Genomic DNA, 27,791 nt, shown 5'->3' with positions numbered 1-27,791 from the left:
AATAACAGTTCATAAACATTTTTTTTGCCAGATTTTTCTGCTTCAGAATAGTAGTTACAAGTGCATGAAACTGCATGCAAGTGCATCGAAACGTACACCCAGATGCACAAAGCTACAAGTCAAACAACTGTGTGGGTTCGTGCTGCACAGTTTTAATTTCATTGCACTGACCTCCTCTTTAAGGGAAGTTAAATACACCTTCTCTTTTAAAATATTTTTTGTTTTTATTTTATTTTTTACTTTTTTTCTTGAAGTCCAGTGTCTTTCATTCATTCAGCTGTATGTGAACCACCTACTGTGCATTGACTGATTCCCTTTCGTTACAGAAAGAATTAAGAAACTAAGACCTAGCAGGTTTCACACACTGTGCTGGGGGAAAGGAAAGCAACTCAAAAGGATCCACTGTCCTTAACCATGAAGGACCTATATTATATTCTCAGCCCCTTTGAACAATCTGAAAATTCATGAGAGTAGAAATTGGGGTAGTTTTAGAAACTTGTGGACTCCAGATTTAGTGACTAGGCCAGAACGATTGTCCCCCAGCCTTTCAGTTGGATATCATGCAGGTTGTCACTGTCACGTTTTCACTGCTACCGTCATCCTAGAGTCTAAGGGAGAAACCCATGACAGTGGTATGCAGTGATAAACAGTGGACAGTCTCTGCGCTTTTCCCCTGGGGCTCCTTTTGCGCCCTGCCCCCAGCCTCCCTTGAGTGTGTGACTGTCACTTACAACAGCCAGCATCTTCAGAGGACTGCCCTCAGACAGCTGGCACCCATCCTGTCCATACCTGGAAATTCACATTCCCCCGGGAGAGGCCAAAACCAGTGACTTATCTGTGCACCCAGGGGATCCATGGGGTAAGCTTCCCACCAGAGTCCCCCCTGGGACACCCCACAGCCACCTCTGCTGAGCTGGCCTGAGCTGGTTCCTCTGCTGTCTGGTGTCCTTCCTCAGCTCCCTCACTGGCCTCTACTGGGAACAGTTCCTTTTCGAAGTCCCTCATTTCAGGGACTGCTGTGGGGGAACATAACCTAAGTCATAGGTGTGTGCGGTTTTCAGGGAATGAATATGGATGATAGATACTAAAATAACCTCAACCACTTCCTTCCTCAGTGTCCAGAGAAAGCTGCCTTTGCTTCTGGCCCACAGACCTTTCTGCCAGCACTGAAGGAGTCTTGTCATTGGTCTGTTCTTCTAGGTGACCCAGAGGCCCAGCTCCCATAAGATGAGATGTCTTTTCCGAATCAGCTTTGTCCCAAAGGATCCAATTGACCTTTTAAGGCGAGATCCAGTTGCTTTTGAGTATCTGTACGTTCAGGTACGTGATAACTGGGGTATGTTTCATACTAACATTGTGGGATGAATAGACTGTGGGGTTTTCCTCCCTGAATTCTTTCATTTGGGATCTTCTTTCTCTTCATCCCTCACTCCCCACAAGCTTAATGTATTATAAAAGGATTCCATGGTGCTTTTATTTTAAATTGAAGTATAGTCGATTCACAATATCATGTTTCAGGTGTACAGCACAGCGATTCAGTTATATATATATATATATATATATATATTTATATACAAAGTATATATATATATTTATATACAAAGTATATATATATATTTATATACAAAGTATATATATATTTATATACAAAGGATATATATATATATACTTTTTCAGATCTCTTGCCTTATAGGTTATTATAAAATATTGAGTAAAGTTCCATAGTGCTTTTAAAATTTTCACTTGATTTTGATTTCATCCTTGTGAAAAAATGGCAAGAGTAGTAGATGAACTCTCTCATATCCGTCACCTAGATTCACCAGTTATTCCCACTATACCACATTATTCTTATCTTCAGTGTGTGCACACATTCTCCTCGGCCCCCACCACACACAATATTTTTTCTAAACCATATGAATGTCAGTTACTAAAACCATACTCATTTACCCCAAAATATGTTAGTGTATTTTGTAGTAACAAGGACATTTTCCAATATAATCATTACACAATTAACCAAATAAGCAAATGTGACACTGATACATTTCCATTATGTGATCTACAGTTTTATATCCAAAGTTTGCCCATTGTCCTAAAACTGTCCGCTATATCAATTTTTTTCTAGTGTAGGATCCACTCCAGGATCTCATTTTGTATTTAGTTGGCATGCCACTTTAGTCTCCTTCAATCTGGAGCATGCCTCACCTCAGCCTTTCTTTAATTTTCACAACCTTGACAGTTTTGCAGAATGCTGATCAGTTATTTTGTAGAAATCCCTCAATTTGGGTTTCTCTGATGTTTTCTCGTGATTAGATGCAGCTCTGCACTGGGGGCAGAAAAGCAACACAAGTGACTCCACGCCCTCTGTAGTGCATTGTATCAGGAAGCACAGGGTATCATTCTGTCCCCTTTGTGGTAAGGTTCACACTGCCTCTTTTTTTTTCTAGGAAGTTTTACACATTGACTCTTGTCAACATAAGCATTAAGTGATGTTTTCCAGAAATTACTACTTTCCCTTTTCTAGTTAATAAGTACTTTGCAGAAAGTCACTTTGCAACTCCCTTTTTATCATTTCACCTGTTCATTTTAGTATTCATTGATGATGCTTGCCCAAATCATAATAATATTATTATTGTAATGGTTGAAAATGATTTGCCTAATTCCATTATTTCTTCTTCAGTTATTCATTGGCATTCTCCTGTAAGAATTCCCTTCTCTTTTATTTATGTATTTTGTTCATTCATTTATTTGGTGCTTAGATTGTTCTAAAACATCATGGTATTCATTGTAGTAGAATTACTAATTTCAAGGCAGTAAAACTTTAAGAAGATAGTATGTTTTGCAGTCTCTGTCTGATTCTGGGATATAATTTTTTAAAAAATAAGGCTTCCAGAAATGAGAATCTTTCCTAGTTAGTCCCAAAGGGAATTGATCCACTTGATATTTAGGCAATATTCCTATATTTCTCTATAACTGCTTCCCATTACTCTTAAATTACCAATATAATCACATTAAACAGTAAGAACCCACTTACCTAATACTTAAGCATATACATTAGAATTACTCAAAAAGGTTGTAAACCTTAATGTAACCTTCCCCCAACAGAAAAAGGAGGTAAAAAAAATGCTGCTCTCTTTGGCTAGGGGATATCTGTTAAGTCAAAGGTTGCTGGAGCCCTAAGTAAGAAATACAAAGCAAAGAATGTAGGAAAAAGAAAAGAAATATTCCTTTACTCTGGGTAGTTGATAAACTGGTATTTTTTTTACTATTCCTAGTATTTACTTGTACACTGCAAAGCTTTTGTGATCTTTAAAAAGTTGGGTGTGAAAAGAAAATAGAAGTTGGCAGAGAGATGTAGAAAAGATAAATGTCAGAGGTTAGGAATAGTGACAAATTAAGTAGCAATAAGCCCTGGAGAGCAGAAATTAAGTGGGAGAAGAAAAGCAGAACATACTGGAATATTTCAACCAATGAGGGCACTCACACTGTTAAATGTGTCCCACCTCTTTGGAGGAGACTATGGTATTTAGAGCTGAATGTGGAATGAAGTAGGGCAAAGACTAACAGAGTTTAGCCAAGAAAATGCATTGGTCATAGCAAACACCCTCTTCCAACAATGCAAGAGAAGACTCTACACATGGACATCACCAAATGGTCAACACCAAAATCAGATTGATTATATTCTTTGCAGCCAAAGATGGAGAAGCTCTATGCAGTCAACAAAAACAAGACCAGGAGCTGACTGTGGCTCATATCATGAACTCCTTATTACCAAATTCAGACTTAAATTGAAGAAAGTAGGGAAAACCGCTAGACCATTCAGGTATGACCTAAATCAAATCCCTTATGATTATACAGTGGAAGTGAGAAATAGATTTAAGGGCCTAGATCTGATAGATAGAGTGCCTGATGAACTATGGAATGAGGTTCGTGACACTGTACAGGAGACAGGGATCAAGACCATCCCCATGGAAAAGAAATGCAAAAAAGCAAAATGGCTGTCTGGGGAGGCCTTACAAAGAGCTGTGAAAAGAAGAGAGGCGAAAAGCAAAGGAGAAAAGGAAAGATATAAGCATCTGAATGCAGAGTTCCAAAGAATAGCAAGAAGACATAAGAAAGCCTTCCTCAGCAATCAATGCAAAGAAATAGAGGAAAAGAACAGAATGGGAAAGACTAGAGATCTCTTCAAGAAAATTAGAGATACCAAGGGAACATTTCATGCAAACATGGGCTCAATAAAGGATGGAAATGGTATGGACCTAACAGAAGCAGAAGATATTAAGAAGAGGTGGCAAGAATACACAGAACTGTACGAAAAAGATCTTCACAACCCAGATAATCACTATGGTGTGATCATTCATCTAGAGCCAGACATCCTGGTATGTGAAGTCAAGTGGGCCTTAGAAAGCATCACTATGAACAAAGCTAGTGGAGGTGATGGAATTCCAGTTGAGCTATTTCAAATGCTGAAAGATGATGCTGTGAAAGTGCTGCACTCAATATGCCAGCAAATTTGGAAAACTCAGCAGTGGCCACAGGACTGGAAAAGGTCAGTTTTCATTCCAATCCCAAAGAAAGGCAATGCCAAGGAATGTTCAAACTACCACACAATTGCACTCATCTCACACGCTAGTAAAGTAATGCTCAAAGTTCTCCAAGCCAGGCTTCAGCAGTACGTGAACCGTCAACTTCCTGATGTTCAAGCTGGTTTCAGAACAGGCAGAGGAACCAGAGATCAAATTGCCAACATCCGCTGGATCATGGAAAAAGCAAGAGAGTTCCAGAAAAATATATATTTCTGCTTTATTAACTATGCCAAAGCCTTTGACTGTGTGGATCACAAGAAACTGGAAAATTCTGAAAGAGATGGGAATACCAGACCACCTGACCTGCCTCTTGAGAAATCTGTATGCAGGTCAGGAAGCAACAGTTAGAACTGGACATGGAACAACAGACTGGTTTCAAATAGGGAAAGGAGGACGTCAAGGCTGTATATAGTCACCCTGCTTATTTCACTTATATGCAGAGTACATCATGAGAAACGCTGGGCTGGAAGAAACACAAGCTGGAATCAAGATTGCCAGGAGAAATATCAATAACCTCAGATATGCAGATGACACCATCCTTATGGCAGAAAGTGAAGAGGAACTAAAAAGCCTCTTGATGAAAGTGAAAGTGGAGAGTGAAAAAGTTGGCTTAAAGCTCAACATTCAGAAAACGAAGATCATGGCATCCAGTCCCATCACTTCATGGGAAATAGATGGGGAAACAGTGGAAACAGTATTAGACTTTATTTTTTTGGGCTCCAAGATCACTGCAGATGGTGACTGCAGCCATGAAATTAAAAGACACTTACTCCTTGGAAGAAAAGTTATGACCAACCTAGATAGCATATTCAAAAGCAAACACATTACTTTGCCAACTAAGGTCCGTCTAGTCAAGGCTATAGTTTTACCAGTAGTCATGCATGGATGTGAGAGTTGGACTGTGAAGAAGGTTGAGTGCCGAAGAATTGATGCTTCTGAACTGTGGTGTTGGAGAAGACTCTTGAGAGTCCCTTGGACTGCAAGGAGATCCAACCAGTCCATTCTGAAGGAGATCAGCCCTGGGATATCTTTGGAAGGAATGATGCTGAGGCTGAGGCTCCAGTACTTTGGCCACCTCATGCGAAGGGTTAACTCATTGGAAAAGACTTTGATGCTGGGAGGGATTGGGGGCAGGAGGAGAAGGGGACGACCGAGGATGAGATGGCTGGATGGCATCACTGACTCAATGGACGTGAGTCTGGGTGAATTCCGGGAGATGGTGATGGACAGGGAGGCCTGATGTGCTGCGATTCACGGGGTCGCAAAGAGTCGGACACGACTGAACGACTGAACTGAACTGAACTGAACTGAAGGTCCGTCTAGTCAAGGCTATGATTTTTCCAGTGGTCATGTATGGATGTGAGAGTTAGACTGTGAAGAAGGCTGAGCACCAAAGAATTGATGCTTTTGAACTGTGGTGTTGGAGAAAACTCTTGAGAGTCCCTTGGACTGCAAGGAGATCCAACCAATCCATTCTGAAGGAGATTAGCCCTGGGATTTCTTTGGAAGGAATGATGCTAAAGCTGAAACTCCAGTACTTTGGCCACCTCATGCGAAGAGTTGACTCATTGGAAAAGACTCTGATGCTGGGAGGGATTGTGGGCAGGAGGAGAAGGGGATGACAGAGGATGAGATGGCTGGATGGCATCACTGACTCGATGGCCGTGAGTCTGAGTGAACTCTGGGAGATGGTGATGGACAGGGAAGCCTGGCGTGCTGTGATTCATGGTGTTGCAAAGAGTCAGATACGACTGAGCGACTGAACTGAACTGAACTGAGGATGTTTACTGTTCATGTAGATAACCCACAATCATCAGGAAAAGGTAATCCTACTCCAAATAGATGTGCGGTGCACTTCACTCCATTTTCTATCCAGATCAATGAACTGCCATGAGTTCGGCTTCCTTAAATGTTAAACTTTGGTTCCCTGGACCCCTCAACAATATTCCCTTTTCCCCAAAGGCCAGGTAACCCAGACCTGAGTCCACGGGACAGCCTGATTCTCAGCTGACCTGTTACTGCATGTTCCCCATATTACTACTGAGAACTGACCCAGGGCTCTGCCACTGCAACTCACATCACATATACTATGTTTTAAGCTTATTAGTTGCAAATACATAGTTACAGGTGCCTATCAGTGCATGGCTGTAGAACGCGATATGCATTCAGTTGTCATTCTCTATAATTATATACTCATCCCATTAACAAGATGATGCTTTAAAACCATTTACTCGGCTTCTGTTTTAAACATCACAAATTTATTGCATTTCTAAAAGAAGAACACAGTTGTGTTTGTCTTGGGGAGGGGAGACCTTTTAAGTACCCTGGGAGTACTGCTAAGCATGGTTCTATTTAAGTCTGTTTACTCAAATCTAATGCAGTTCATGGAGATCTTTCTTATTCCAAAGATACATCCTTTATACCTGTGGAACTGTCCTGAGAACAGGAAAACCTGCTGAGACTCTTGCCCTGGGACTAGCTGAAGACTGAAGATATTTCTGCTTTCTTACCTTGTGTGTTGCTTGGCTGGTGGATTAGCTATTCCTTCAAGGAGTAGCCAGTGATGGGTGGTGGGGCGGGGGTGGGGACCATGTTATGGTGGGTGATAGAGACCAAAATTAATCTATCATCATCTCATTTATCCTTCACTGAGAACAGGAAATGAAAATTTCTTGGACTTAGACCCCTGTTTCAAAATACCTTGTATCATACAACATGTAGTCTGTCTAAAATTATGTATGTGTCTAGCATGAGTCCATGGATCTGCAAATGATTCTATGTCCCAAGTGTTGATTTTAAGGTACTAAAAGGATGCAATAAAATTAGCCTAGAGAACAAAAGAGGAAATAGAAACAGTGTCTATCACATTACACAGCCAAAAATCAATTCAACTTAGTGAGCTCTTACTGAGGGCAGTGGCCATTGATGAGGTGAGCCATGACAATGACCACAGAGGTTTCAGTAGTGATAATATATAGAAATGTCTTAACCATTAATGGACCTTGAAGTATTTTACAGATTTTAGCATATCTAATAACACTAAGCCCTAATAATCCAGACTCTTCTAATTCATAATTATAATAAGCTCTGCTGACATTTTACTGTCCACCATCTAGTTTTTAAAAAGATGGTACACCAATTGGTAAACAGGATAATCAGGTTACAAAATGTGTTCAAACACTTTAGCAGTATTTTTTTTTTAGTATCTCACATGTTCATTATAAATGAATTTTTGTAGGTCTAAAGTGGAGTCTGTTGAGATCTCTGTTAAGCAAATCAGCGACTGCCATTTGCATGCGTAACTATTTTAAATAATGCACTTGAGAGTAATAAATGAATAATTTGTACCAAAAATATGTATAAGTCATATGTCACAGTAGTTCTCTGGGATCAGTCTGAACTAATTATATAATGTAATTAGTGACTAATCACCTAGACAAAAAAATTCATCCAGAAGTCTGGTTAAATACAGGAGTGGGAAACAACAACCTCGGTTGCAATTCTGAGAAGTGATAGTGATGACTCACCTTTATAAAGCACAGTCCGTATCATGAAACATCCTCACAGGTATACTAGCAACCTTGAGAGTTAGCTGTTGTTAGCTTAATTTTTTTTTTTTCAGATAAGAAAACTGAGACTCAAGAAAGATGGAATGCCAGGTCCAAAGTCATTTGATTAGTGGTTGAAAGAGCCTAGGATCCCACTTGGACCTTTTGTCTCTAAATTCTATGCTAAAATCCTGTTTCACATCTGTCGGGCAAGTCCTTTTAGCAGTCCTAAAATAAAGTAATTTATAAAAAAAAAAAAAAAACTGGTTCTTTGAATGCCTGTTATGGCCTGGCACCCTATCCCTCAAAATGACCCTAATTGGACCCTGAAATGCATGGTGCCCCATTGTGGACAGTCCTGAGCTCTTGGAAATAACTGGTAAATCTAAGGCCACAAAAACAAAATGGCAGCTTGGAATTGCTCCCAGAGGCTGTCTTCCTTCAGAGCCACCCTGTCTCCTGCCTCTAATCACACCCATTTCCAACCAGAGTGCAGTCCAGTCCAGATAGATGTAGACTTTTAATGAGAAGTGGAGAAGGAAAAGCATATGAAGAATGGAGGGGAGGGAATGTGGCTTCACTCTTGGGGGTGAGGGGTGGGTTGAGAGGCAGACAGCCAGAGCAGGTGGGCAGGGCATACCTCCATAGCGCCAGAGCGGCATGGGGAGGTATTCGAAGGGCAGAAACCATCAGTTCAGTTCAGTCCTTCAGTCGTGTCTGACTCTTTGCAACCCCATGGACTGCAGCACGCCAGGCCTCCCTATCCATCACCAACTCCCAGAGTTTACTCAAACTCATGTCCATTGAGTGGGTGATGCCATCCAACCATCTCATCCTCTGTCATCCCCTTCTCCTCCTGCCTTCAATCTTTCCCAGCATCAGGGTCTTTTCCAGTTAGTCGGTTCTTCACATCAGGTGGCCAAAGTATTGAAGTTTCAGCTTCAGCATCAGTCCTTCTGATGAATATTCAGGACTGATTTCCTTTAGGAATGACAAGTTGGATCTCCTTGCAGTCCAGGGGACTCTGAAGAGTCTTATCCAACACCACAGTTCAAAAGCATCAATTCTTTGACGCTCAGCTTTCTTTATAGTCCAACTCTCACGTGCATACATGACCACTGGAAAAACCATAGCCTTGACTAGATGGACCTTTGCAAGAGTACATGTTCCCATTCAGTCAAATCAATGCATGAAGTGGTCATAAATGTACTTACTCAGAAAGGAGCCAACCAAGTCCTGATACAGTTTTCCGTTTGAAATCTTTTGGGAGGCAAGGCGAAGAATAAAAGAAGGGAGAAAGAGGCTGTATTTTTTAGCCCAAGAGTTTAGTTTCCCATAACAAAGATAAGTAAACACACATGCTTATACGGGACGATGTTTCTCATCACCATTTGGTTCAGTGTTTGATCCATGAGGAAGTAAGAATGGCACCCTCAAACCGTGCGGTCCTGGAGGGCTTGGCATGTTACAGCACCCTCTTAGCACCTCTTCAATCTGATGCTCACCCCAAACCCTGTGAGTTAGGTGTTGCCCTTTTACATGTGAACAAAGTAAAGCCAAGAGACTCCCTCAAAGTCACAGTGAGGGCTCTCCCCACTGGAACGGACTGGCAATTTCAAGAGCCACCCCCCACTGAATGCACCAAGGCACTGTGACAAAGTGTGCATCTCACATCCTCACCCCCCTGCCTACTCTGGCCACGTTGTTAGTATGAATTCCCATTGTACAGATGAGTAAACTGAGGCTGCAAGAGCAAAGTTAACTACTTGAAGGTTATACACAGAAGTAGCCATAGTGAAGCCAGGACTCCCAAGCAGGTGTAGGTCCAGAGCTGCTGCTCTCCATCGCCTTCTAATTCTGCCTCCCTGAAGCCTCTCTGGATGCTAGGAAGAGGGTGATGTTGATGATGACAGCTCTTAACATGTATGAGAGCTTCTGATTTATTAGATGGAGTTCTAAGGGCTTTATCTTGTTAACTCATTTAATCCTCGTCACAACTCAGTGAATGGGGAGTATTATCCCCAAGTCACAGAAGAGGAAACTGAGGTACAGAACAATTAAGGGGCTTCCCCAAGGTCACACGGTGAAAATGGAGAAAGAGGATTGGAACCCAGGATTCCAATCCCGATAGTCTAGCTCCACAAGCCGCATCATGCTACCAGGGTTTCACATTTTCAGTCGTGACACCTGTGTTTGGGAATTCCATTCCTAAATTCCTCGTTATTTTTACAAAAAGCTAAATATTTAATTAGCAGCTCGCTCGTGATGAATGTTCAATGTTTGTGTGGTCTGTGTGCGTATACTTAAATACTGACTCTATTCCAAGCAGCTTCCCTGGTGGCTCAGATGGTAAAGAATCTGCCTGCAATTCAGGAGACCCAGGTTCAATCCCTGGGTCAGAAAGATCCCCTGGAGAAGGGAATGGCAACCCACTCCAGTATTGTTGCCTGGAGAATTCCATGGACAGAGGAGCCGGGTGGACTACAGTCCGTGGGGGTCGCAAAGAGTCGAACACAACTGAGTGACTAACACAGTCACTTCACTTTCACGTGGACACAGAAGAAACGCGTGTCACTCTAAGGCGACATGATGCATCCTTTGACAAGCTGCGCCCTCTGCTGGTGTCTTTTCAGAGTTGTAACGATGTCGTTCAGGAGAGGTTTGGGCCGGAGCTGAAATATGACATAGCCCTGAGGCTGGCAGCACTGCAAATGTACATCGCAACCGTGACCACCAAGCAAACGCAAAAAATCTCTCTCAAGTACATCGAGTAAGTGCTGACTCTCCGAACCATTTTGAAGACAAAGATGCTGTCTCCTTAATGCCCAAGGGTATTTTTGATGTGTATGTCCGTTTCCAAAATTGATCTTGTTTGTGGCAGAGCATCTGTTAACCAGAGACAAAATATATGAATGTTCTGTTCGTTTTCGGTGGAAGAGACCATTTCTTCTGTAATCGACCTTCAGAGAATTATGGTTAAATTGAAGGTCACATTGCAAATGAAGCATACATTTTAAAATTCCCAAATGAACTTGGCTCCAAGCCAAGGTCTGGTCTCAGCACTTTTCAGACATTAAGCTATTTGATTCCCGCAACCTCCCTATGAAAAGTGTAGAACTGTCGCTCCGTTTTACAGATGAGCAAGCTGAGAATAGTTAAGTAATTTATCCAAACCACACTGGCTATTAAGCAGGGAGGGTAGGATTTGAAGCAAGGCAGTAGGACTCCACATTGCACTGTTGTTTGTGTGATCATTTGAAGAACTGTGCTTAGAAAATGGTGTGCATAGCCAGAGATTACCTTCGGATGATCAAAGTGCCATATGAAAATAAGGTTTTGAGTCATAATCCACCTCATCTTCATGTAACACTGAAAGCCTTAGTGTCTATTCCACCTCCAAGTGGCATATGGCTGATTGAAACCCTCCATCCCAAAGAAGTTTCCTATGGGCTAGCTGCCTGCCAAGCCTTCCCAGGTTCCACAGTGGCAGGCTGACCCTCCCACACAGCAAAATGGCTTCTTCTCAGCAGGCTTGAGAGCCTTTTGGGGGGAAGATGAGAGCTTCCAGCTTGTGGACTCCCAACGCCCTCATCTTGCCATTCTCAGTTGTCCTGTTGCTGCCTAGGGACAGATCCTTGTGTGCAGTTTGAGAAGCATAGGCCTTCCAATCTCAGTGCACTTCTTTTTGCAGATGGTTTGTTTCTTTCTCTCTTAGTTTCTCTGAAAGCCAAGAGAGATTCAGCTCACAAAGAGGTCTCACACCCAAGTGGATCTCTTCACACCCTCACTCAATCCCCTTTCTGAGGTTTTTGGGGACAGATGAAATTGGATCCCATTTGAAAATGTGGCCTGCACAACTTGCGATGATTTTCAGACAACCAAAATGCATCTCTGTTCCTACTCTGTACCCACATTTTACCAGGTTGGACATGGTACAGTCAAAAACTTCCAGAGATATCTAGCTTGCCTAAGAATCTTGCAGAGCCTGTGATGATTAATTAATGTTCTCATTAATTAATTCATTCACACAACAAATGTTCACTGAGTATTTTGTATGATATTTCTACTAGGAGAAAAGAAAATAGTAATAAGTATAAATTGTTATCTTAACCTTTGAAGAATTTGTGATCTAATTATAAAGACAAGACATAGAATGTAAAATAATGATATAAGTAGAATTACAAGGTAGCCCATAAGAAGTGCCAAATGATGGACGAAAATAAGTACAAGTTGAGGAGAAGGAGGAGGAAGCAAGTGATGATCATGAAAAATACCATCTTAACTAGGGAAAAGCATGTGAATGGGCAAGTGGAGGGAGGCTGACTTCCTACTCTTCTTTAGAGAGAATCTGGAGCAGGAGAAATAACCAGAACCGTCTCAAAAGTCTTCATATAATTTAGAAGATACTGGTTGGGCACATGACCGATCAGGATAAATTTCCTAGAATTCAAAACATGAAACCGTCTTAGGATAGGATTCTAGTCATTGTTGGAGAACTAGATTCTTGGCAAGAATATACTAACCCAGTCCCATTGTTTGTTTTTTCCTAGTATAGCCACACCTATGAGAGATGGTTACATCTCCCTTTCAGTACCGAACACACTTAAGGGTCCTAAATCCTACCCTGACTCCATACTGGAAACCCGCTACCCACCTCAACAAGAACTATTGATGGAAGGAGTTAGATAGACATTATCTGGGTGGGAGAAAAGAGGATTGTGTGTTTCTAAAGAAATCACCATTGGTGAGAGAGATGGGGAGGAAAGAATGGTTTGGAACCATGAAGGAAGTATACTCATCCTTCTAAGGGAATAGAGAAAGACGACCGTGGGCGGACAGGGGGAGGTGACAATGAGAATAAACAAAGGGATGGGGAAAAGTTGTTGGAAGTACAAACTCAGACATGTCAATGAGTTTTTAAGAGACTCAGAGGTGTGATGGATAAAGTGTCTCTTCAATTTCCATTGATCCCAAATGCTCCTTTCTGGACAGTGAGGAATATATTTCTTTTAAAATGCAAACATATGGATTAATGATCAAATAGTATGTTTCCTGAGTGTAAATTAAAGGTTGCTTCCCTAATTGGGGACTTGTCTCCATTCTCTGCCTTCCTAAGAATTCGCTTGTTCCAACAAACATCAGAGCGCCATTTTGTCTTAGATAACTAATCATCACGAGAATGTGAAATTAAAGATCTGCTCTTTATTGCAGAAAAGAATGGGGATTAGAGACTTTTCTTCCCTCTGCTGTGCTGCAAAGCATGAAAGAGAAGAACATAAAGAAAGCACTTTCACACCTTGTCAAAGCAAATCAAAACTTGGTACCACCCGGTAAAAAGGTATCACATTTGCATCTTAATAGAAAATGGATTTTAAAGAGAGAGCTTGCATGCATTTTTTTAAATGTTTAAAATTAGCCCATGAATAAAATACTCAGCACCAGATTTTCAGAAGCTGTAACACTATATAACCTTCTCTTACTTTAACTATTCACATGTTTCTAAGACTAATGAAAAGAAAGTATTCTTATGGAGACCTCTTTATTCCTTGCACACTATAGACTCCTTATTGTACAGTTTGTGCGCATTCACATGTGCATGCAGGAGAACCTTGCAAAGCCTCTAAGACCTTGGGATTAGAGGACAGAATTGCCAAATAATTTCATGTTTTCCTCATAGTTTTGCATACCACTCAGACCAGCTTAAGTGCACAGCAGTCAGTAAGGGTCCCTGCAGACTTGATGCCACATTAATTAAACCGAAGTTTCTCTCCCTTGGCTCTCTTGACATTTGGGATCAGATAATTTTTGGTTGGGGAGAAGGGCTGTCCTGCACACTGTGATATTTAGCATTATCTCTGGTCTCTATCCATGAGATGTCAGCACCCATCCCCTCAATCATGACAAACAAAAATGTCTCCAGATTTTGTCCAAATCATCCCAATTGACAACCACTGACCTGAACTGTACTTTCAGAGAGAAGATAAGTTCAGTTCTGTCACTCACCATCATTAGCGTTAAAATCTTTTGTTTTTTTTAATCGAGCAGAAGAAACAGAAAGAACATTTAAAAACATACTGTTGGTCAGAATAGAAAGTTATGTTTATTGGTAATAAAAAGCAAAAGGTTTTAGAAACTAGAGAGAGAAGTAGCCTTATGTAAACTGTAAAACTGAAGGCAGCCTGCCAACCCAAGAACATTTTCTCAATGATATTAGCCATCGATATATGTGTGACTGGAGTACAAATTATTTCTGTGGGTAGTTTCTTGATCTTAGTATCTGGTTTTAAGTCCTTTTTATTGGCTAACACATACTTATTTCTGCTCCCTCATCACCCCAATGACTATTTTTAAACATGTAATCAAGTTCGACACACTACCAGTCACCTTTGACTTACTTCTCAGTTTCCGTAAGTATTCAGCCTATGGAAATATAGTAGGATGTCGTGGGTCAAGATGTTCTAAATGTCAATTCTGATTTGCCCAAAGCTACTTTTCTTTTAATTGACTTGGTGTGATTTTTTTCCCTCAAGCCTGGCCCACTGGTTTTGTAATAATTTGGATAACGGCTCTAAGATTGGTCGATCAATGTCCTTCTATAAAGGTCATTTTTTCTAGTTAAGAGTGAGAGGTTTGCTTTCGCATCAATTTGCAAAGTGCTTTGGATTTTTGAAAGGAGTAGGCTGGATGATTGGTCCTAAATTACAATTATATGAAGGATAGCGCGTTGAGGTACAGTTAACAAATGAGTTGGCAAGTTATCTGCAGTTGAAAACAGAGTTTTACAGCCCTTGCCACTTGATATTCTGCACCTTGTTGGAAAATTTCACCCCTAACAAACTCTTCTGGAACATTTGTTATGAAATGTGGACTTTTTTTCTTTCTTTCATTTTTTTTAATTTAAAAAAGATTTATTGAAATATAGTTAATCTAAAATGCTTCAAGTATGCAGCAAAGTGATTCAATTATACATATATGTGTGTGTATATATATGTTTTCAGTTTCTTTTCCATTATAGATTATTACGAAGATTAAATGTAGTTCCCTATTCTCCACAGTAGGACCATGTTGTTTATCTATTTTATATTTATATAGTAGTTTTATATCATATTTTACATTGAAATGTGGACTTTTTCAATCAAGTATTTTTTAGGATATGGGAATCTGCATTTTTAAGTCTTCTTAAGGATCAATTTTACTGGATAAAATTTCATTTGTCAATCATTTATGAAACTCGCTAGATTCTTAGAATTACATTACTAGAGACTTAGATAGGAATTTAAAACATTTCCACAATGATGCTCAAAAAGCTCATTTTCCCTAAAATCTTACAAAGACTGGAAGAAACAACATGGGATGGTAGAGCCTGTTTAAAAGGCTTTCTATGGATCGAAGGTATGTATTCAAAAGAGCTCCCACAAACTCTGCACACCCCATTTCAGTGGAGAATTTTATTATCTTGTTCTGACTTGTTGAATGCCCTGGCTCAGCATATCTATACTTCCCCCCCGCCCCCCGCCAATAAAAAAATATTTAAGCTAGATGTCCTGTTACAGCCCTTGATCAGCTTACTTTCATTCTTCATGAAGAGCCCTTGTCACACCCCATCTGCTGGCAGTAGTAGCACCCTTCTCATTTGCCTTTACTTTCGGCTAGTCTCCAGCAGAAACAAAATCACACCTGATGGAGTGAACACCTGCGGTTTCTTTTCTCTCCTCAGCTCTCTGCACTGCAAGCCAAGGTCCATTATCTCAAGTTCCTCAGTGACCTCCGACTGTATGGGGGCCGTGTGTTCAAGGCAACATTAGTGGTAATTTCTTTTTCTTGCTTTTTTGTGGAAGTCACAGAAGCCTTCAAAATATCACTGCCTAGGCTGTCTTGAATGAGCTGCCTTTGATGACAAAAGCAAATCAGCTGTGAATCTTTTCCAGCCCTCATTTCTAATTGACTGCACCCTAGTCTGAAAATATCAGAAGAAATGTTAAGCTAGATAACACCACTGCAGAATGCCCCAGAAAAGGAAACATGAAGAGCTAAGAGAATTGGTGCACTCTCACAATGGCCTCCTTTTAAATCATTGGACCAGAATGATTTGAAAAAGAAAAAAAAATCCTCATTTCTGATAGCCTCTCATGATAATGAATATGCATGCTATGATAACATTTACTTCCTACATTATTCATAATTTATCAGAGCCTTGCTGTAATCATATATCTGGTTCTTCTAATTGGATGATTTAATACAATATAACCTGGGAATACTTTCTAAAGAAAATGTGATCTTAGAAAAACAGACTCTCAGGTTCAACTATGCCTGGTGCTTCAGAGCATTTTCATTGTTATTTTATTTATTTATTTGTTTTGGCCACATCATAAAAATTGCAGAATCTTAGTTCCCCAACCAGGGATGGAACCTGGACCACGGGCAGTGAAAGCATGGAGTTTTAACCACTGGACCACCAGGGAATTGCCAGAGGTCTGGTATTTTTAAAATTTTGTGGACATGTCTTTCTCAGCAGGCAGAAAAGCGCTCAGAAGTGACCCTCTTGGTGGGACCTCGCTATGGCATAAGCCATGTCATAAACACCAAAACCAATCTGGTGGCTCTTTTAGCTGACTTCAGCCATGTCAACAGGATCGAGATGTTTACTGAAGAGGAGAGCTTGGTGAGGGTGGAGCTCCATGTCCTGGACGTGAAGGTAAGTCTTTCAGATATTGACATATGACCTTGCTTCCTGATAGTGCTTCTGATATTTACAAAGCAAGCAAAATTTCAACCTGTGCAGCCCATCAGTGGTGAAATGGGTAAAGAAAAAATCCACTCAACTCAGACATGAGGGCTCCAGTCCTCACTAGACGGCTCTGTGATTAGGGGACAAGTCCCTTTCTTTCTCTGAGCTCCATCTCTTCAGTTCTATATGAGAAAGCAAATGAGTTTGGGTCTAAGGTCCTGTCTGGCTCCAGAGTGATGGGGAGTAGGGGAAATGTTTCCCTGCTTACTTTCTAGAATATGTGATTCTTATGTAGAGAGTCAGGGAGAGTCTTCCCAACTTTGTTTAGATTGGCCATTCCCTTTTTGATGTAGCATGCATATGTGCTCATTCTTTTGGAAAGACTAAGTATTTCAGTCAATCTGTCTTTTCACGCTGTAGCAATTAGTGGTGGCTGAACATCTGGCCCCTTGAATATCAAGGCCATTTCACTGGAAACAGCCATCTGAGTTTGTCCTCAGAGGGCAGACATTTCCTCCCCAAACAGAAGTTGACAGGAAGCAATCCAGGTCCCCTGTCCCCGCCGTCTTGTCCCAGTCATAGATGAGTCATTGGATTTGGGCAGCATTAATGTATGTGACGTTTCTGTAGAGAAAAGGCCCAGTGAGTCCACAGAGGAAACAGGTTGAACCGTGAGAAGTCGTGTTCTGAGAATGGGGGAAGGACCCACTCCCAGCTTCACCCCCACCCCCAGTGCTGTGGGAGGGGCAGATTAAGAGTAGAGGAGAACGTGGAAATGGGCTTCTACACAACAGAAGGGACACATCAAGGGAGAGCGTGGAGCTCAGGCACGCCGGCCATGGCCCATGGTGTTTCATGGGCTGAATCCAGGGCACTGCACTTGACTTCGTGGCAACGAATGTCCAAGGGGAGACTTGGCACACCTGTCCTGGTCCATGACCAAAGATGCTAAGAGCAATATAGCCTGTCATGTAAAAGGGGCAGAAGAATGGGTGTATCGGGTGCAGTCATCACAGACCTGATAACAGGGATAATCCATCTCAAACAGAAGGAGGTGACAAGACCCTGTGGATGGGTTCCTGTTTATATAAAAGAATTGCAGGGCTGCTTGGAGGGAGACTGCCATTGAAATGGAAGGAAAAGGCAGCAAGTCGAGTTGATCAGGGCCTTGCGGCGGAAGTTAGGTTTCATCACCCAAGGCCACCGTCCTGGCCAGTGCCCTGCCCCTGGCAGTGAAAGCAAGGGACCTGTCATCTCGCTGCTTCTGTGCCTCTCCGGTTGTCTGCTTTTTTCTTGCTCCCTTATTTTCCTCTCACTTTCTCTCTTTTTCAACAAGAACACACCAGCATATCCACCCTTCCTTTCTCAATGAGGATAGTTGCTTCCCCGTATGCCCAAGATCCTTGGCCAATTATGTTTCCAGAAAGTTGGGGCAAGGCCTTTTCTCAAATCCTATGTCTATTTTCCCCTCCCTGTGAATTTACAATTTCTTTTAGAAGTATCCTTTTCCTGGATCTCTTCAACACTTTTCATTCAGTCTTAACAGTAATTTCCACTTGATTTTTACTTCAATTCAACACAAATTTTCACCCAAACTTAGTCTTCCTGTGATTTTTTTTCAGATAGTGAATTCGTATCTGTTAACTGACTCCTTACCTGTGACTTTTAAAAAGATTAACGATTTGAAACAAAACCAGTGTTATTTGTTTTAACCCAAGATAACTTGGAAAAGACTCCAAATGTCTAGACTTTCAAAATGGTGTCACCTGAACTTTTTTCAGTCAGGCTGTCTGTTATGCCTGACCTTTCCCTCATTTGTGTTTCTCCAATGAAACAGTCACTCCAAAAGTTCGTTTGTTCACACTTCATAAACACAAATGTCACTGTTGTCACTTGAGGGAGGTTATTAAGGGGGGATGTTTTAACCAAAGCGTTCTCTTCTGTGTAGCCCATCACGCTCCTGATGGAGTCTTCAGACGCCATGAACCTGGCCTGCTTAACGGCTGGATACTACCGTCTGCTTGTGGATTCCAGGAGGTCAATATTTAACATGGCCAACAAGAAAAATGCAGGGACCCAGGACACAGGTATTCTCTTCCCAAACTCAGGAGGCACCGACCTCCCTTCCCCATGCCAACTGACAACAGTAATAAGGATGTTTCCTTTTAAGGAGAGATGAGCAGATTTAATCATTATAGTTGTACAGGCTAATATAGGAAGAGAGAGAAGTAAAGGATTCCATATTTTGAGACCAGACAATGTATTGCTGATATAAACTAGAGGTGAGTTAGCACTGCAGAAGCAAAATCTAGTATGACAAAGCAATCTGGTACAATGCTGTTGTTGTGGTTTGAATTATTAAAAAGAATGATCTAAGACATGTTGACCAAACTTGTTTACTTTAAAGTGATTAATATTTCAAAAAATAACAAAATAAGGATATTTCTTGAAAAATTAAAAAGTATACCCATAAAAGCATCTAATGTCCAAATTTAACACAAAAACATCTAAATACTTCTGATATGTTCTAATATTTTTTTAATGAAAATGTTGTTTTTTTTAATCACATTTTACATGGGGCTTCCCTTGTGGCTCAGCTGATAAAGAATCTGCCTACAATGCGAGAGGCCTGGGTTCGATCCCTGGGTTGGGAAGATCCCCTGGAGAAGGGAACGACTACCCACTCCAGTATCTGGCCTGGAGAATTCCACGGACTGTGTAGCATCGTTCCATGGACACGACTTTCACTTTCTTTCACATGTCATTTGGCAAATATGGTATCTAGCTCCAAAGTGGAGAAGGCAATGGCACCCCACTCCAATACTCTTGCCTGGAGAATCCCATGGACGGAGGAGCCTGGTAGGCTGCAGCCCATGAGGTCGCTGAGAGTTGGACATGACTGAGCGACGTCACTTTCCCTTTTCACTTTCATGCATTGGAGAAGGAAATGGCAACCCAGTCCAGTGTTCTTGCCTGGAGAATCCCAGGGACGGGGTAGCCTCATGGGCTGCCGTCTATGGGGTCGCACAGAGTCAGACACGACTGAAGTGACTTGGCAGCAGCAGCTCCAAAGCAGTGATTTAATTATTGTAAAGGGTGTAGGTCTCAGCCTTTATGTCTGATTTTTAACTGCCTCATTCTCCCAGAGCTAAGTCAGGGTGCAGAGAATTCAGGATGGAATGCCCAGTAGTTGTGAGCCTCCAAATTTATAAGCAGCTGACCCCTCATTAAGGAGCCCTACATCCAGGCGCCAAGTGCCTCCTCCCACGTCAGACTCATGTCCAGGGTTCTGGGACTTCTATCTTGGGAAGACATAGAAATTGTCCAACCCCTGGACTTGGGGCTCTAGAAGGGACCCTGGACATCATATTACCTTTTTAGCAGAAGCATCGAAATGGCAAAAATCAAATAATTCATCTCAGCCCTTTGACAAGAAGAAATAGCCCCAAAAGTGCAGATAAGGGAGGTTGTAGCTGTTAAACTGAGAGTTTCTTTGAGGGAAGATGGTTTTCATTTATTCTAGAACTGTTTTCTGAAATTTATTTTATTAGAGTATAGTTGATTTACAGTGTTGTGTTAACTTCCCCTGTACAGCAAAGTTATTCATTTATATCTATATGTGTGTGTGTGTATGTATATACATTCTCTTCACATTCTTTTCCTTTATGGTTTATCCCACAATATTGAATATAGTTCCCTATGCTGTACAGTAGGACCTTATTGTTTATCCATTCTATGTATAATAGTTTGTGTATTTTTCTTCAGTGTTTGAACTTTTCCTCTATCTATAGTGGACAGTCAGTAAATGTGGCTGATGGACAGAGCCTACCATTCAAGTCAGAGATACTGAGCCATGAAAAATGTATAATTAGAGGCTCCATAATTAGAGTTATTTTAAAAGAAAAGGATATTCTGGGAGAACAAATTCCATTGTCAGTTTTTGAAAGAAAATGGAAGAGAAAAGAAGGGAAGGAAAATCTACTTTTAAACTTATCAGGAAACAAAAATTATTATTCCCTGAAAATATAGTAATATGCAGCTAGGCACACATACAGATAGGCTGGTACACAGTTTATTGTGACAGCTTGTTGAGTGGAAAAAGTTACAGTCAAAGGGTAAAGGAAAACCAGAGAGTTGAGCAAGGCATGATGGAAGGTGACTGGGACTTTCAGCCAGATTTCATCCCAACCCACCTTGAAGTGTCTGTTTGATTAAAAATACATTGAATCAAAGAGGAGGTGGATGTGTGTGCTGGGTTCAGTGGTGAATATCTTTATGACCATATGCTTTCATTGAGCAAGGAGATTTAGAGCAATTGAACTGTGACTTTTGAAATTACAAAGAGCAGTTCCACAATTTAACATATTTCTTTTGTGTTGGAAAATCTTAAAATCCTAAAGTGTATTGTTAAAATCAAACCTTTTCCCCATGGACAGTTAAGATTATATGGCTGCAAGAGGAAAGCCAAAGCTACCATTCTACAGATGGTTACAGTAATAGGGGCCTCAGTTCTGTCCAGTTTATAGCAACTCACAATGTGTTGTTGAATAAAGTTTCATAAGGCAAAAACTTAGTTCCAAAAAGTATCATATCACCATCGGGAAATAATGGAGCTTCAACCTTTTGGTCATTTCTCTTGGTTCGACAGAGAGCCTGAGGGTGAGGGCACATGTTCCAAATAGCACACACAAGCCTTCATGTATGCATGCACGTGTTTAATAAGAGAGGATGAGGGAGAGAGATGGCACACTCCAAAAAGCAACTAACTGGTTGACCCAAGCAGAGCTGCAGCTCGGAGCTCAGCTTCCTCTAATGGCTGAAAAGCCTCCCTTCTCTTCAGAAATTCCTCCAACGATCTCCTGAGACTCAAAAAACTGTAGAGTCTGAAGTCTGTTAAGGCCAGCTCATCTTAGGAGACATCCTTCTGTGTCTCCCAGATCATTCCAGAAGCCAAATCAGTACACCCTTCTAGAAGAAAGCCGAGAGAGTGTGTGTGTTTTCTTCTTGTCTCAAACTGATCAGAGACCTTCATCAAGACCTCTAGCTAGGAACAGTAAACCCCTCTTTCTTCTTCACTGTCTTGAAAATTAACCCTTCAAGTACTTTGCAAATCCCTGAACTTATGTAGTTAAGCATCTCTGGACCTTAGGAAAGTCTTATTAAATTGCTTTTAGCCTGCTGACCTATTTAGTTTTCTTGTTGGTCTAAACCAGGGGTCAGCAAACCATGGCCCGCAGATCAAGTCGTGTTCTTGTGAATGAAATTTTATTAAAACTCAGGCATGTACATTGTATTAAATATCTAGAGTAGCCGTAACAAATTACCAAAAGCTTGAGGACTTAACAGAAACTTGTTCTCTCACAGTTTGGGGGGCTAGAGGTTCAAAACCCAAGCACTGGCAGGGTCAGGCCCCCTCCAGAGATTCTAGGGGAGAATCTTGTTTTGCCTCTTCCGGCTCCGGGTAGCCATCTGCATTCCTTGTAGCTGCGTGACTGCAGTGTCTGCCTCCATCTTCACTCAGCCTCCCCCTCTTCTATGTATGGCCCAAGTGTCCCTCTGCTTTTCTCTTATAAGGACACTTTCCATTGGAGTTAGAGTCCCACACAAATAATTCCAGGTGATCTCATCTCAAGATCCTTACTTATATCTGCAAAGACTCCTTTCAAATAAGGTCACATTCATAACTTTTGCAGGGTCGCCATTGAAGTCACTGCATCTGTTTGCTTATTTGTTAGCTATGGCTCCTTTCATGTTACAACAGTTGAGTTGAGTAGTTGCTGAATGGAGCTGTTGACCCCACAAAACCTAAAATATTTACTCTCTGGCCCTCCCTTTACAGAAAAAAATCTGCCAACCCTTGGGTTTAAACCCAGAGCTCTCTTACATCCTTGCTCAACCACTCTCCCTCCCCACAACAACCTGCATTAGTCACACACACACACACACACACACACACACACTCTCACTCTCACACACAGAGCCAGTCATAATTCATGTCATTGTTAATAAAACAATGCTGAACCCCCACAGGTGTATTTATTATTAGGTCACATGTAAATATGCCTGTTGTGTAACTCAGTGTCTTCAAATTTTATCTTTACTTGGTATTCATGAAAATATCATTTATGAAAATACTGAGTGAAATGACTTGGAACATTCTTCAACATTGAGTCCATTATCTATTTGGGAGAGAGCCAAAACCTCTTCAGTAAAACTGTTTTTGTTTTTATTTTTCCTATATCTCTTATATATCTGATATTGACATTAATCAAACTTGGGCCAGAGGGCAATTTAAGGAAACAAATGGGAGAATATGTGGCCCTAACATTTCCTCAAAATGTCACCTCTGGAATTGACAAAGCAATATTGACACAGTGACTCACTGCCCTGTCTTAGTAAATATCAGAGCAGAATTTCCACAGCAGAATTCTCTATTGGAAGACCCTTAAAGAGCAAATAACACAATGCTGTTTAAATTAGGATTTTGCCATTTTAATTCTGGAGGAACATTAAACAGATCTTCAGGAGTTTTCATGATACAAATAAAGATGGAAATTCATCAAAGTATTAGAAATAGCAGAGAGGAGTACACGACTTGTCGATGCTCCACCTTCTACATCCTGCCTGTGTGTGCATGTGTGTTTATGGGCATGCGTGCTGGCACTCATATGTAAAAATATGCAAACCCACTAGGACAGGAAAAGGCTAAAGAGGAGTTTTAGTACTACCAGTGCAATATGTAGTATTACAGTTTGTGTTACTATACATTATGTACATATATATATTTATTATTATATTGTCATAATATTTCCTGAAATACATGGTAGAAGTATGAGGATCCTTGACCTTCTCTTAACTCAATGAGGAAAAAGTCCAGCATCTCCCTATGCAAAGTGGGAAATGTTAGATTTCGCTTTGCAAAGAAAAGGGCAATCTCTCCTGGAATAACAGCCCACTGGACTATCACCTTTAAGGATTTTTTAAAGGTATGTTGTATATTCACATCTATAGACATAAAGAAGGTCTTTTAAATACTAGAACCAGAGATCAGAAATGAAGCTGTAGTGCCCTACTCTCAGATGGTATTCTATTTTATCAAGTAGCAGTTCTATTTTCTGCAGTGTCAATTCTCCTAACCAAGAAATCCTTACACCTGAAGCCTACTACTCCCCTGTTTGGAAAGCTGAACAATAACCATAATTCACAAAAGTGATGCTACAAGCCATTAAGTTAAGAAACAGAGACCCAGAAACCAGCCTGCACAGTAATGTGTCTTTGCATGACTCTTTCTCTTTAGGAACTGAAAATAAAGGAAAGCACAACATGCTTGGTCCCGAGTGGAACTGTATACCCCAAATGACCACCTTCATTGGTGAAGAGGAGCAGGAAGCACAGATAACATACATAGATGCAAAGCAGAAGGCAGTTGAGATTCCAGATGGCACCTTGTGTCCAAAAGACCACCACCGGCACTTGTATGTGGACAACACCTATAACTCAGATGAGCTGACCCAGCAGCTGACCCAGCCGGGTGAGGCTCCATGTGAGGCAGACTACAGAAGTCTAGCTCAGCGGTCCCTGTTGACCCTCTCAGGCCCAGAAACTCTTAAGAAAGCACAGGAGTCTCCGAGAGGAGCCAAAGTGTCCTTTATTTTTGGAGATCTCGCCTTGGATGAGGGGGTCACTGCCCCCACGCTCGGCTATGAAAGGCTATTGGACGAGAGTCCAGAACTGCTGGAGAAGCAGAGCAACCTCTACATAAGCGGTGCCAACGACATGAAGAACCTGGGTCTCACTCCAGACGCAGAGAGCGTCCAGTTCATGGCCAATTCTGTGTATGCAAACATAGGCGACGTGAAGAACTTCGAGGCCACGGAGGGCATAGAGGAGCCCCTGCTGCACGACATCTGTTACGCGGAGAACACGGATGACGCGGAGGACGAGGATGAGGTGAGCTGTGAGGAGGACCTCGTGGTGGGAGAGATGAGCCAGCCGGCCCTCCTCAGCCTCTCCGGCTCAAGCGATGACATCATCGACCTCACGTCCTTGCCCCCTCCCGAAGGGGACGACAATGAGGATGACTTTCTGTTGCGTTCCCTGAACATGGCCATCGCCGCGCCCCCACCTGGCTTCAGAGATAGTTCTGACGAGGAGGACTCTCAGATCCAGGCTGCTTCCTTCCTCGAGGACAAGGAGCCAGGCAGCACCCTGCAGAACGACGAGATCCCCGTGTCTCTCATCGACGCTGTGCCCACCAGCACCGAGGGCAAGTGTGACACGGGCCTGGATAACACTGGCGTTTCCACGCTGGACGCTCTGGAAGCTCTGTCCGTGTCAGAAGATCCGCAGACCAGTGACAATTCAGGTTCTTTCACGATTGTTACATTTATTCACTGATAGCCATATCCTTCCATCCCTTCAAGCCATCCGCCCTTGGAATCCTGTCATATGTCCTTCATTTCACGCATGTCCCATTTCCCAAATGTGCTGAAACTACCATCATGGGTTTTTCATGTATGTGGTTTCCTTTTTTTTTTTAAACATGTGGCACGTTTTTTTCCCCCTATTTCCGGAACAACTGTGCAATAAACTCAGAGTCCTTACTGAAAAGGGAAAAACTTGGTATTGTTTTTAATACTAATGAATCCCATGTTCTTACGTGTCTCCTAGTGCCTGTGATACATCCATTAACCGCTTCTTGTTTTTTACGGCCTGCAGGTGTAGCCATCTTGCGGGCTTATAGTCCCGAGTCCTCCTCTGACTCGGGCAATGAGACTAACTCTTCTGAAATGACGGAGAGTTCTGAACTGGCCACGGCCCAGAAGCAGTCAGAAAACCTCTCCCGCATGTTCTTGGCCACTCATGAAGGCTACCACCCTTTGGCGGAAGAGCAGACAGAGTTCCCCGCCTCTAAAAGCCCTGCTGGGGGCTTGCCTCCAAAGGCCTCCCACACTCTGGCCGCCCGTCCAGTGAGTGACCTCCCGCCCAAAGTTGTGCCTTCCAAGCAGATGCTTCACTCGGACCACATGGAGATGGAGCCCGAAACCATGGAGACCAAGTCAGTCACTGACTATTTTGGCAAACTGCACCTTGGGCCGATGGCATATTCCTGCACCAGCAAAAGGAAAAGCCAGCCGGCCGATGGGGAGGGGAAAGCACCCCTTAACGGGAGCATGCCAGGGAAAAAACAGCAGGGGATCAAAACAGCCGAGGCGGAGGAGGACGCCAAAGGCGGTAAATTTGCTACTGTGTCTTCAAGGGACAGTCAACACCTCAGCACTTTTAACCTGGAGAGAACTGCCTTCCGCAAGGACAGCCAAAGATGGTACGTGGCCACTGAGGGCGTTGTGGCTGAAAAAACTGGATTGGAAGCAGCACCGGGCATCACCTTTCCCAGAGCTTCGGGTGTGGGGAGCAGGGACGCCGAAGGGAAGGATGACGGGGCTCCCGAGGGTGAAGCCATCGAGGTTTCAGGACTTGGCCCGCGGGACCACTTCTTAACAGATGTCACCTGTGTGTCTTCCGCCAAAGACTTAGGTAACCCAGAGGATGCCGACCCGTCCGGCTGTGATCGTCCCGCCAAGCTCCCGGAAGCAGAGGAGGGCGTGGGCCGTCTTTGTGATTACCACTTGGCCAAGCGGATGTCGTCATTGCAAAGCGAGGGCCATTTTTCTCTCCAGAGCTCTCAAGGCTCCTCGGTGGACGCAGGCTGCGGCACGGGCAGCAGCAGCAGCACGTGCGCCACTCCGGTGGAGTCCCCGCTCTGCCCCGCCCTGGGGAAGCACCTGATGGCCGAGGCCTCCGCGAAAGGCGTGAGTTACCTTCCCTCCGAGGAGAGAGCCCCCGGGCTGCCCAACCATGGGGCCACCTTTAAGGAATTACATCCACAGACAGAAGGGATGTGTCCACGGATGACTGTGCCTGCCCTGCACACAGCCATTAATGCTGAACCCCTGTTTGGCACTCTGAGAGACGGATGTCATCGACTCCCCAAGATTAAGGAAACCACAGGTACAGCAATGATGGATTTAGCACTTTGCGGTACCCGCCAGGAGCACGTAAAACAAATTTACCACAAGCCTAAAACTAAAAATCTGGGGAAAAAAAAGTAAAAGTTAGGGTTTTATTCTTGAAAAAGCTGCCAAACTGCGGCCAGGTGAAGTGTCAATCATCAGTCCCCCAGTGTTTAATACATACTGATGTTTCTAGATCTGGGCAGTAGTGGAAATGGCATTTGCCCTTTAGATTCCTGCTCTGTCATGCTTTTAGAATTTAATGGAGCAATATTTTTTTTTCCTGAATTCTAAATGTAGACTTTTAGCCAGGCCCAGTGCTACTTTTAAGTTATAAGAATCACAAAAGGTTGATTTCCTTCTCAAGATATCGAATTTCTCATTTTGCCATTTCATTTTTGAGAAGCAGGAAAGGATAATAGAGCAGGGGGTCTGGGAGTTGGGAGGGATTGGGGGAGATCATTTGCCTTTCAGCAATATTTCCAGATTCTCCATACTCTGTAAAACTCTCTAAGATGAGTATTCTGAGGTGTCAGGCCTACTGCAGTGTCAGGAAGGTCTGGGGGTACCTGATGAGCTGTTTTATTTCCCCCGAAATAATAAAATAATAAGCACAGGTAGAAACATGAGCACAGCTATCTTCTGTGCTCATCTTCACCATTTTGCCACCAGGTGGGCCCTTAGCGGTCTCCAAGACCCACTTGTCTAGCCATCGTGGGGCAAAAACAGACTCTCGTTCATACTTTCCAATTTCAAATTATGCCCTCAAATAGTGTCTTTTCCAGTAGGTCAGTAGATGTCAGTGAGACCTTGTTCTTGTTCAGTTGCTCATTTGTGTCCAACTCTGCGACCCGATGGACTGCAGCACGCCAGGCTCCTCTGTCCTCCACTGTCTCCTGGAGTTTGCTCATATTCATGT

At 42.4% G+C, this 27,791-nt stretch overlaps 1 protein-coding gene across 1 annotated transcript in view; it reads left to right on the top strand.

Annotated features, from left to right (window-relative positions):
* The window catches only part of FRMPD4 (FERM and PDZ domain containing 4), a 206,960-nt gene that overhangs the window by 176,016 nt on the left and 3,153 nt on the right, over positions 1-27,791 (top strand). The window contains exons 9-16 of the mRNA XM_013976686.2: positions 1,201-1,320; positions 10,765-10,901; positions 13,343-13,469; positions 15,849-15,938; positions 16,644-16,826; positions 18,808-18,946; positions 24,157-25,224; positions 25,578-26,870. Coding sequence (XP_013832140.2) covers positions 1,201-1,320; positions 10,765-10,901; positions 13,343-13,469; positions 15,849-15,938; positions 16,644-16,826; positions 18,808-18,946; positions 24,157-25,224; positions 25,578-26,870 — 3,157 coding nt within the window. The remainder of the gene's footprint in view (positions 1-1,200; positions 1,321-10,764; positions 10,902-13,342; positions 13,470-15,848; positions 15,939-16,643; positions 16,827-18,807; positions 18,947-24,156; positions 25,225-25,577; positions 26,871-27,791) is intronic.

This window comes from Capra hircus (assembly GCF_001704415.2).
Source record: "Capra hircus breed San Clemente chromosome X unlocalized genomic scaffold, ASM170441v1, whole genome shotgun sequence".
Lineage (NCBI taxonomy): Eukaryota > Metazoa > Chordata > Mammalia > Artiodactyla > Bovidae > Capra > Capra hircus.
Note: the sequence above shows the minus strand (reverse complement) of the source record. Positions and strands in the feature narration are given on the sequence as shown.